Source organism: Saccoglossus kowalevskii, chromosome 13 (assembly GCF_978046115.1).
Source record: "Saccoglossus kowalevskii chromosome 13, keSacKowa6.1, whole genome shotgun sequence".
Taxonomy (NCBI): Eukaryota; Metazoa; Hemichordata; class Enteropneusta; family Harrimaniidae; genus Saccoglossus; species Saccoglossus kowalevskii.
Window position 1 is genome coordinate 6,524,851 of NC_140653.1, and position 12,483 is coordinate 6,537,333.

The window sequence follows — 12,483 nt, forward strand, 5'->3', positions numbered from 1 at the left end:
TAATGTTTTGTCAGGGTTGGAAGTGTTTTGACTCTCGTCGTGGTGAAGCCGGCAATATGGTAAGCAAATAGACTTTAATTACCACCATGAACTGCTCTCAGCGGGTGTTACCTTGCAAATATCTCAGACTAGTAATATCTTACTAGTTTGGGATGTGTGCTTGTGTACTCGGTGTCACTGTCACCAGGGAGCTGTAACGAGACTCAACCGTTGTCTACAAGATCGAGACGGCATATCGGAACTCGTATCGGACACATACGGTAGTTGGTAGTATGTGTGGAGTTGAACATGTTGAGCAAAATAATTCTGTACTTCGAAAATCTTGAAAAAAATCACACATTTCAACAGTCAGCTCATAATAACTAAGTGAAACAAATGAACACCACAGTACGTGTAGCATCTCTCGATCTTGCCACAGTTTATAATGGTCGGCCCCTTATAGTGCTTGGAAAGTGCTGATATACACGCCCCTTTAAAACAATACCGGTAACCTACTTTCCATTTTGTTAAAGTAAATCTCTTACCTGTTTTAATATGCAACTACTTCTATCATACACATACCGGTATGTGCTATGTGCTATGTACAATTTAAACAGCAATTCTAGGCACTGATTTGACGCTGAAGTAGTGCTAGATGTAGATAACATTCTACAATAGGTTACACACTTTGTTTTCACATATACATAAGTTGTAACTAGAAATATAAACATCAGTTGCAAATCAGAGGAATGATTGTCCATCACCTTGTCACTATCGCTTTTTGACAAACTAATACGACCGATACTTGTTTATGGTAGTGACTACTTCTATCATACACATACCGGTATGTGCTATGTGCTATGTACAATTTAAACAGCAATTCCAGGCACTGATTTGACGCTGAAGTAGTGCTAGATGTAGATAACATTCTACAATAGGTTACACACTTTGTTTTCACATATACATAAGTTGTAACTAGAAATATAAACATCGGTTGCAAATCAGAGGAATGATTGTCCATCACCTTGTCACTATCGCTTTTTGACAAACTAATACAACCGATACTTGTTTATGGTAGTGATGTATGGGGTGACGAGTTCTCATCCAAATCACCAGTTGAGGACATTAATGTTCAATACTGTCGATATCTCCTTCAAGTTTCCCAAAGAACCCCAATTATGGGAATTTACAGCGAGTTAGGGAGATACCCTTTGGATATATTTATTAAAAATCAATTAATAAAATATTACAACCGCATTCAAAATACCAAAAATGTTTTTCTTAAAGAAGCTTTTTCAGTTAATAAAAGCCTAAAAACTAAGTGTTATTTTGAAATTACAGACTTGCTGAAGAATATCAAACAGGAATGTTTAATTTATAAAAAGCGATAAATTAACTTCAGCAGAAATAAATATCAAGTCCACCCTCAAACATAAATTTACATCCCATTGGAAAGAAGAAATCCATAGTGATATTCGTGAAAAGTCTGAGGGAAAAAACAAACTCAGAACTTACAGAACATTTAAATTCAATATATATGTACTCCACTCAGTAACAGGGTTTGTGACATGTGTAACCAAGATACCATTGAAAATGAATTTCATTTTATGGTGGAGTGTCCCAAATACAGAAATAGATGCAGTGTTCTGTTTGATACGGCGGCTGATGTGATTGACTCCTTTCACAACCTGCCTCCTGAAGAACAGTTCACTGCACTGTTAAATAATGATAGTATTGTTATCCAGGTAGCACAGTATATCAACAAGTGCTTTGAAATTAGACAAATTTTGTTTTATTATTTTTATTTCTCCATTAATATTCTGTTTTTGTAGTTTAGTTTATTTTTATTTTTTTTATTTTTTTTTTTTTATTCCTTATTAGTGTATTAATACATTAATACTGTATACTTTTACTATTATCTGTAACCATTGCCACTCACTCCAGGGAGTGAGTAAGTGTTAATAAATAAATAAAATAAATAAAAAAGACGTGTCTACAAATCAGCATTTGTCCATGTTGTTTAAACACCGCAATCGATGGAGAAGCAAGGAGTCGCAAAACCAGTTGAATGAGAACAAAAGTTGTCGATTTGTATTTTCGTGGAGATCGTAGATCAAACACACTACTAAAAACCTTTAGAGGGTTTTTGTATGGTAAGGAACATAAATACAAAGAAATACAAATACCATAAAATATAGTAAATATATAATATTTTCAAACGGTTTGTTACCACCGAGGGTATCCTGCCAGGAAAGCGCAAGAGCGCCCAATCTGCGACTAAAAAACTAACTGAGAAAGTTATAGACTATGTTGAATATTATAAAACGTAGAGACCGAGCATTTACGAATGGGAAATTCAACAAAAACAAGAACCCTACCCTGACTTGTGACTTGTTTCTAGTGATAAGCTGTTTAAACCAATTATTTGGTGGTACATCGTCAAGATTAATAATCGAATAACACCCATTCTACTTATGTATTCAACTTCATTATTGATATACTGGACGAAGTCTTCATAGGACATTTGTTACAGGCACCTTTCAGTTATATGGAATGGCGTGATACGGATATTTCCATAGTAGGAATTAATGCACTTTGATCAACAATTCTGCAATGATCAGTCGGTCAGCTGGTTCTGTAAAATAACTAACGTTCTTTACAGTGCTGCAACTTTATGTGCCCCTCTCACTGAAATAACATGTTACGCAACACAGTCCCTTGTTGAGGGGATGTGGATGCAAATTGAGAGCCTCAATCGTTTATTGGAGGAGAAATTCAAAACTAATGTACTGCCACTTTTATGGGTGGAGCTTCCTTCTGATGTGCTTGAAATTGCAGACATGTTGTCTGCGTTATTTTTAACAACTTATGTATATGTGAAAACAAAGTGTGTAATCTATTGTAGAATGTTATCTACATCTAGCACTACTTCAGCGTCAAATCAGTGCCTGGAATTGCTGTAACGCTTTCTCACATGAGTTTTATTGAGGACCACAATTCAAGTAATCAAATCAGAACTGTTTTAATAGTTATGAAAACAGCTGTCAACTACTGGTATCCATTTATTTACTTTGAGATGTAAAAATTTCAATTTTTTTTTTTTTGGGGGGGGGGGGATTACAGTAATAACCATTTTTACCTATTGCTATACTGAGCAATATTTTATTCAAAACTAAAATTCTCTAGTTTTTCAACTGTTGAATCAATTTCATGTAGTGTAGTGTAGTGTAGTGTAGTGTAGTGAAGAAATCAGAAAGCTGTAACAACTAGTACTTATCTAATTACTGTATTTGCTCTATTAGTAGCATTTCTGTAAATAACAGACGTGTGTCTATGGTCAAAATAAAGTATATTTTAAAGACTTTGTATATAATGAATGCAATCTTGGTTTACACGTCTTTCATTGGAGATGTGCTTCTAAGACACTATTTGGATTTTTGGTTCGCAAGTTACTTTCAGATTATGCATAGTTAATAACAGACTCTGAATATCAATTTCTAAGAATAAAAAAAATTATGTAAAGTTGTGAAAATTTTTAAAGCTGTCATAAATAAAAACATTCTTTAAGATTACTATTTCTCCATCTAACAGTTGAGCTACAATGCAACTCAAAAGTGTGTTTTTATTATGCATATCAAGTAGGATAATAATATGATGTATGATCATGTGGATTGATCACAAATTAAAACACAAATTTCTAGAAATACTCTTTTTTTGTACTAAGACAGTATGAGAGCGTGTCTGAATGTGTGTGTGTGGGGGGGGGGCAGTCAATTGCTGTTTTTTCCAGATGTTCACGTCTTTCATATCTTCTTAGTGCCTTTGTTTTTTTAAATAAAAACATTTGTATTTGAAATGCATATGTTTATACATAAGACCATATCAAACATGATGGCATTATGATGACCACCATAATCTTGTACCCTAGTTTAATTAAAAAATCCAAATTATTTTGTGATGCTATGTCAAATTTGCACCAAATTATTCTGTGATGCTATATGTAATATAGCATCTATAACTATATGTAATATATTGTAAGTTGGAATTTTGGGGTAAAAAGCCAAACTGGGAAATGCTGCACTGCAATCATGAGGTATCTTTTATTTACACTGGTAGCTAGACACACTAGATTTAAAGGGAATCACTGTTAATTTTTAATGTAATTGGTAGCACGATGGTACCTGTAGATTTAGAATTCCAAATGCAATTTTGCAACATATTGAATAAAAAAAACTTGTTCCACTGAATATCCAGACACTGTAACATTTAGAACAACAGTAAATGAGCACAGCATTCATGCTTCTGTATTTTTTACGTTTGAATTTCAAAGTCCAAATAGCTGTCTTAGGCGATACAACCATTGCATCATGCTATGAATATTATCAGATTGGTGACTAGATGTACCTGTTTATGATCAAGAGATAGTTATACCACACCTAGGATTGAAACATGATTTTAACGTAATCATAATCAAGTGGTTTGAAAGTTTTGTCATATTATCTTACCTTCAAATTGAAAATATATCCACCATTTACTGGTTCAATTTATAATGATGTAATATTTTTAATTCTGTTTATTTCTAGATCTGAATCAGCAAATCAACATTCATATAAAGCATGGATAGGTTACCAATATTAAAGCGATACGCCTATGGTGTTGGTCATGTACAGAACGACTTGTGTGCCTCTTTATGGTTCAGTTATTTACTTATTTATTTTCACACTGTCCTATCTTTCAGGTAAGAGGAGGTCAGCATTTTAACATTACAATAGATTCTGTCATTTGCCTATTGTCTTTATTGTTATACTTAAGCTCTATTGTTCATAAAAAATACATAGTGGGAGGCGTTTGTTCTATGCTCTAGGGAGATCATCTCATGGGGCAAAGATGGTCAAATTTTGCATTTTTGCGTAGTTTCTATGGTCAGATTATTTCTTCACATCTCAAAATTTTAACAGTGACACATGGTGAAAATCTATTGTTTATATAAATCCAAAAAGACTGTTACAGGGAAGCATTGTGTCGCCTAAGAATTTCTGCCCATTGTCTACGTATTGAAACTGATAGAAAATTCCATAATACACGCACAGAAAAAGTTTGTATTTTATGTAATACCAATTGTGTAGAGAACGAGTACCATTTTTGCATTATCTGTCCGTTTTACCAAGAGTTGAGATCTAAATACATCCCAAGTTATTATTATACACTTCCCTCACCTGAAAAATTTATATCGCTATTACAATTACAAAATGCAGTAATCTTGCGTAACATTTCTAAATTTATTTTTCTTGCCACAAAAAAACGTAATACAATTATTTTGGTCTGACAGTTCATGATCTTTTCATATTTTCTTGTTCTTTTTCAGTCACTGTAAAATGACATTGTCCTCTGTAACATGTTATGTAATTACAATGAGTATACCTTGAGGCCGGAGGCCTACAGTATTATGAATAAATTATTTATATAAATCTGTTTATATAAATATTGTGAAAACATTTTCAAAATGTTGAGATATTTAGTGAGTTTTCAGTATTATAGTTTTCAGTTATAATCAGTGGGATGTTCTCTCCCACAATGCATTGCACATATGTGCAGTAAATTTGCTCAGTGATGCAAAATTTGTCAAAGTCAAAATTATTTCAACCCATCCACTACAGGAATACGGCAACAATACATGTGTCAGAATGTTGATTGTTGAACTATGTCTTTCTCCGCAATAAGCCCTCTTTTGTAAATGTCAATGTGACATTTTTATTCCTTATCTATTTCATGTTTCCAATACTCTCAAGCACAGTACAGTTCTAACTTTTTCAGAATTCTTTGATTTTTGTTTTGTTTTAGTAATTCTATGGCAGGCAATTTAATGTTATTGGGCCAAATTGTTGATGCTATAAGTACACCTCTTGTTGGCTACGAATCAGATAAAACGTCAACAAGGTTTTATGGAAAGAGAAAAACATGGCATCTTTTGGGTAAGTTGTTCGAACACAGGGATCTATTTGGAGTTTGTGATTATAGCTGTTATTTGAAATACATGTATCATACATATTTTAAAAAGTGTCAGCCATTCTGAAAATATCCCATAATTAAATCTTATTTGGAATTCTCGTTTCCTAATATGGTAAGCTATAGATACTCTGTGCAATACCACAAAATTACTACATATGCTATACCTTATGGTGACATAATGATAAGTCATAAATTACTATCTATTAACCCAATCTTTGTTTTGCAGGTACTATTTGTGTTGCTGTTAGTTTTCCGTTTTTATTCAATCCCTGCATTACTTGTAATGATTCACCTGATTGGGCACGATTTATTTACTACGCACCTTTTGTTGCTATATTTCAATTTGGCTGGGCGTCTACTCAGATTTCACATCTAGCACTCATTCCTGAACTCTCACCAAATGAAAGTACAAGAGTTGAATTAAATGCCATCAGGTAAGATGCACATTATATTGGACAATGATAGCAATTTTCAAATAAAACTCTTTCAGAAAATACCTATAATTTATAGGCCTGACTTTTTTAGCTACACTGTCGACTTTGTCAAGCAGAGCTTATCATATGAGTGATTGTCCGCTGTCACCCATTGACGTCTGTCGTTTGAATCAACTTTTTACTTTTGCAACTTTTTCTCAAAAACTATAACCTGGTGTATTTTGGGTAGACCCCTGTCAGATTTTTTTCATTTTGTGATGATATCTTTAATTCTGATTTTGAGGAATCTTTTTGTCATTTTTAGTAAAAACTGCTTGTCCGATTGCTTTGATATTATACGTATACATGTAGTTACTACAGGTAACAATTTTTGGTGAAAGTGATATTTTCGACTTCTTTTTTAAAAACGCAAGTCTGTTTTAATATTATACATATGGGTATTTCTTGTGGACCAATCTCAGGTTTTTTTCATTTCGTGATGATATCTTTAATTCTCTAATTTTGATGAATATTTTTGTCATTTTTAGTAAAAAGTGATATTTTTTACTTATTCTTGAAAACTGCAAGTCTGATTGCTTTGATATTATACATATATATAATATATATATATACCTTCTTTGTAGGTTTATTATTTTATCATACCTACATGTAAATCCTCTCAGATTTACTAAACTCAAATTGATGTTGTGTTCATAGGTATGCCTTCACTGTGATAGCCAATATATTTGTGTACGGCCTTACATGGTTTTTATTAGATTTATTTTCTGGTTCCATACCGGCTAATGACACAGAACAGTCTCTTTCACCAGATGATATCCCAACATTTACAGTAAGTATTTAACACAAAACTTTGGTTTTCAATTCTGCCACACACTCACAAATAATGTACAACATCAATTAGATATGCCAAGAAATGAGGAATAAAACCGTTTATTGAATGAATGAGTAATTTGATTCACTTTTAATATTATGTAATATTCAAAATGAATTAAAAATTTCATGTCTCCAATACCACATAAGAGTTCTCACTAAGCTTTTTTTGATTTTCATATTTTTTCCAATTTTTTTTTCAAAAATACAAGGATAGGCAAAATAATATTTTATTATTACAACTGGCATTATTTCAAAAGAGGTCATTCCTACCATACGTTTATGATGTCAACAAGTTTAACTATGTTTTTCCCTCCAGAAATTATCAGCTATTGTGATTGGTACAGGAATTGTATTCTCTTCCATATTTCACATTGGAACTAAAGAGAATCCTGGGCGGGCGTTACAAGAGTCTACACATCTTATCAATGGTCATTTGTCAGAACAACGTCAAATGAGCTGGAAAAGTTGGCTGATTGAGCCACAGTTTTATCTTGTGAGTATCCCCACAATACATGTAATGTTTTTTTCTTAAAGACAAACTTGTGATGCATGCACTGAATTTATTAGCATACATATAAGTACATGTATATTGAAATAATTGATAAGGTAGAGATGCAGGTTGGGAGACTATATTTCTAATTGCCTCTAATTACTGTAATTACATGAGTAAAATATAATTTTTACCCTTCAAGTTATATATCATTTGAAAGAGTTTTATTTAAACTTTTGAGTTTTATGGTTTACAATAATGTACTATGATACCATATTATTAAGTGATGTTGATTTTGGGTTAAAATCATACTTTTTAGGTGAAAGTGCACTTAAAACTATTTAACTTTTGAATGCATACCCTGATTTTAATTTAAAAACACTTATTTAAAACTTCTGTTTACTAGGAACATAATGGCTTATTTATTAGTGTTTCCATTGAACAGTTTTTACACAGTGCTCTTTGAAACATTCACATTTTATAAATCGTTCACAGTTAACATAGCCGCTAATTGGCAGCTCTATTGTTTCTGTTCCAGTAAAGACAGTGAAACCATACGAAGCCATTTACTTAGGATAGACCTGAATAATGACCCCTGAAAATTTCATTGAAAACAAATGAACCGTCTAGAAGTTAAATAGTTTTAAAGTTGAAATTTTGAGCAAAAATGAAACTGAGATAATCGCCATTTTGTAAAAAAAAATGTTTTAAAACAAACCATTCGCTTCATATGTGTAACATAAACTCCTAGAAATACACCATACACCGTAATTTGCTGATGTTAAATAGTCAGGTAAAAAAATAAAAATAAAAAATATTTACAATTCGAGGGAAATGGACGAAAAATCATCCACGAAGTCTCAACCTTGCATGAAAACTGTCATGGCGTCGTGTTATCAATTCCACTGAGGGAGGGACACAATGGATTACGTAAAGCCGATGACATATTCATACAGTTATATAAACATAGCGATCGCAATTGGGTGGGTTGAGTCTAAATTTACCTTTAAAACCTTTAAAAAAATACTTTGTATGACGCAGTTTCCGTGGACCGTGCGAAGTTAGACGACCAGGTTGAAATGGGTCCTAATATTTTACTACACAACGGCTATTCACAATTTTTACTACTCAATCACCCAAACGCCGGTGAAACAAATTTGAAATGAAGTCACATTGGAAGGAGAACTATTGTAAATCGAGGCAGGTTTCATTCAACTACAGACGAGACAGGTCGATGCAAATTAAACGAACTCCGACCTCTGGAAATACCTCATTCATAGAGTTCCTTAGTACCAGAGGTCGCCGATCACGACCATACAACGTAGTTTGCGACATCGCTACCGGTGCATGCTAGCTGACAAGAGGGTTTCCGATTAAGGTAACCAAGATGGCATCGCAGAGTGCATGATTTTTTCGTGGTGTTTAAAAACAGCATCTCGTTGCTTATTTTTTGGTAATTCCCAGGGTATTTTTTTCTATTTTTAATTAACCGAGCATTTTATGTTTGACAATGTGTATTTTGACACTGAAAAGTTAGTTATCAATGACAGCAACAGCTGTGTTGTTTGTCGATTGCATCGCAATTCTATCAGCAATTCTATCAGCACGATAATCGTAAACATTTTTCACTTCGCTGTAGCGAAGTGAAAAATGTTTACTCCAGTGTTAAAATTCCGTTAGAGTAAAAATGTGTGGAAACATTTTTTAGTTTCGCCCACAATGCGAAAAAGCTTGAAATCTATACACCAAGAAAACAAAAGAAATTGTGGCCTTCTTTTGCGCGAAAATTAAATCGCCCTATCGACGCTACCTCCTTCATGAAAATACCGGTAAATAAAAAATCAATTTATTTAAGGGTGAAAAAGTTTACTTATCATTTACAAGTGTATGTTTTGTTTCATTCCGCTTGCATGCTGGAAGCGTCTACGTCTTGTCTGTTTTTTTTTTTGTAGTTTGCTAGTTGATCGCGCTTGAGGTAAGTAAACAGAGAGCCAGGACAGGAAGTCGCACACCGGCTGCTCCGTAACTGGGACCAGCAATCATTTGCATATAACATCAACAGTGACTTGTCAATCAAAGAGCAACGCAAACAAACTTTCGGGACTTTTAATCACATACGCGTGCCTCGGTTTCCTATATTTTAAAATTGATGTTTGAGTATGTTCCAACAATGACAATGCTTAGAAATTTTAACACTATCTCGCCAAGACTGTCTGGGTAAGAAAAAGCAAAAAAAAACAACTTTGAATTACATAATAGCTTCAGTAATTGAATGTGTAGCTAACAACCATGCCTAGAGCAACAAGTCAAAAAGCTTATATTTTATTCAAATCCTGAACAAATTAGTTCCTATTTGAAATATGCTTCCATTTTGGTGACAATTAAATTGAGTTTTTAATGGACATTCCCAATTAACCACTCACTTCATCCAACTGTGGCCCAACAAACATGGTAGGTAGTATTCCAAGTATAAAATGGTATTTTTGGTACAAAGTCACCATGACCACATAGCAACCAGTCTATAATTTTATATCATTCTCAAAACATACTTTTATTTGTTTAATACACACATGTACACATCAAGACAGCTTTTTATTCATGAAATATTGTTGGTAGTATATCAAGAATTACATGCTAAGGGCAATATAATTCAAACTTTTCCAAAACAGATAAGACAATCCCGTCTTCTCTGGTTCACATAAGTAGCCAATGTATGTACTATAAGTGTACTCAATTTGAGGATTTCAACAATTAGACTTACGGTATTATTTCAGATAATTAATTGCAAATTTATAATCATGTCGTCATTTTAGCAACATGAAAATAGGAATGTCCCAAAAGGGAGAGGGGGTGCTTAGCCGAGCATGGGTGCTAAGCTAGTCGATTACAGTATGTACAGATTATAAGAAAACTATCAATCAAGCATGCAAATCAATCAATTAATCTATCAATACATTTACATATCACTATTATCTAGTAATGTTCAGATGCTGTTTTAGTTAATAATACAATATATAAATCAAACTATTATAGATATGGTGGTTAAATCAAATGGATGGCAAATTTATAATCATGTCGTCATTTTAGCAACATGAAAATAGGAATGTCCCAAAAGGGAGAGGGGGTGCTTAGCCGAGCATGGGTGCTAAGCTAGTCGATTACAGTATGTACAGATTATAAGAAAACTATCAATCAAGCATGCAAATCAATCAATTAATCTATCAATACATTTACATATCACTATTATCTAGTAATGTTCAGATGCTGTTTTAGTTAATAATACAATATATAAATCAAACTATTATAGATATGGTGGTTAAATCAAATGGATATTGACATTGTAGGGAATTAGATGGATAAGTGTATAGTATATTATGTTACCGGTATGTTCAGTTGATCTTCTTGTTTGTAAAAGGATAAAGGTACCAATGGTTTCACAATGTTTTTCAGATTGCTTTATTGTACATGTGTACACGACTTATGGTTAACATATCTCAGGTGTATATACCTCTATTCCTACATGATACACTTCATCTTGATAAGGTATGTAGATATCAGGATATAATATTAACACTTAGCCGTTCAATGTCCAAACTAGTATACAATAACAAAGAAAACAAAAATTGTGTGATGTGTTCACTGGAAGATTGTATAAAGGTGGATGAATAATTTACATTGATTTTGAGCATTTTTTTTTCTTTTCAGATTTATATCGCCATTATTCCTCTTATTATATATATCAGTGGTTTCCTTACGTCATTATTTATGAAGTTAATAAATGCTTTCATTGGCAGGAAGGTAAGATATCATTAGTATTCACTTCATCAAAATCTGAGTTGACATTGGTTATACAGGTCATATTGATTTTTCTGGATAGTCAAATAAGTTTTTGTGGAGTATCTAGGTTGACAGGGTGATATTGGAGTATCTAGGTTGACAGGGTGATATTGGAGTATCTAGGTTGACAGGGTGATATTGGAGTATCTAGGTTGACAGGGTGATATTGGAGTATCTGGTTATACAAAGTCCTGCCTTGTGGGGGGGGGGGGGGTATCTGGGTATACAGAAACCTGTCTATGGGGGGGGGGGGGGTTCTGGGTTGACAGAAGTTTGTCACACTAATCAAAATTATAGATTCCAATTTAGACTTGATTGAATGTGTAATGTATAGCAAGGTATATACTTGTAAAAGTGATCTTAACATGCAACTAATTAATAATATTGTCTTTTATGTGTTTGTTTGTAGTTAACATACATGTTTGGTGCTCTCATGGTGATCGCATTTAGTACTTCTTTATGGTTTCGCAATATTGGTAATGGTATCTATGCGTCAGCTGTCCTGATTGGTGCTGGTGGTTCTACTGTGCTAGTTACATCATTGTCTATGACAGCAGATCTCATTGGTCAGAATACTGTAAGAGTCATTTGAATATCATTTCTGGACTTTTCTTTCTTCTTTATTAATTCTATTAATTTTATTGTATGTTACATTACAACAGGAACTTAAAGATAGACCAAACCACTTGCATCTGTGCACCCTTACCTGTACACTAAAATCAAGTATTTCTGGCTTCTTTGTTTATTGATGGATTTCTCTCACATCGCCATTCAGACCAGATTTTGGCCATACATTGAATTGAAAATTTCTGTTTCGTTTCCATGATTTGAAATTTGGCAATTACAAATGTTTGAATGCAG

The 12,483-nt window shown here is 33.2% G+C and overlaps 1 protein-coding gene across 1 annotated transcript in view; it reads left to right on the forward strand.

Annotated features, from left to right (window-relative positions):
• The window catches only part of LOC100375166 (major facilitator superfamily domain-containing protein 12-like), a 21,026-nt gene continuing 8,543 nt past the window's right edge, over positions 1 to 12,483 (forward strand). Inside the window, exons 1-9 of the mRNA XM_085506876.1 lie at positions 1 to 59; positions 4,563 to 4,717; positions 5,821 to 5,951; positions 6,215 to 6,422; positions 7,119 to 7,251; positions 7,612 to 7,788; positions 11,236 to 11,328; positions 11,491 to 11,583; positions 12,032 to 12,199. Coding sequence (XP_085363002.1) covers positions 4,596 to 4,717; positions 5,821 to 5,951; positions 6,215 to 6,422; positions 7,119 to 7,251; positions 7,612 to 7,788; positions 11,236 to 11,328; positions 11,491 to 11,583; positions 12,032 to 12,199 — 1,125 coding nt within the window. The 5' untranslated portion in view covers positions 1 to 59; positions 4,563 to 4,595. The remainder of the gene's footprint in view (positions 60 to 4,562; positions 4,718 to 5,820; positions 5,952 to 6,214; positions 6,423 to 7,118; positions 7,252 to 7,611; positions 7,789 to 11,235; positions 11,329 to 11,490; positions 11,584 to 12,031; positions 12,200 to 12,483) is intronic.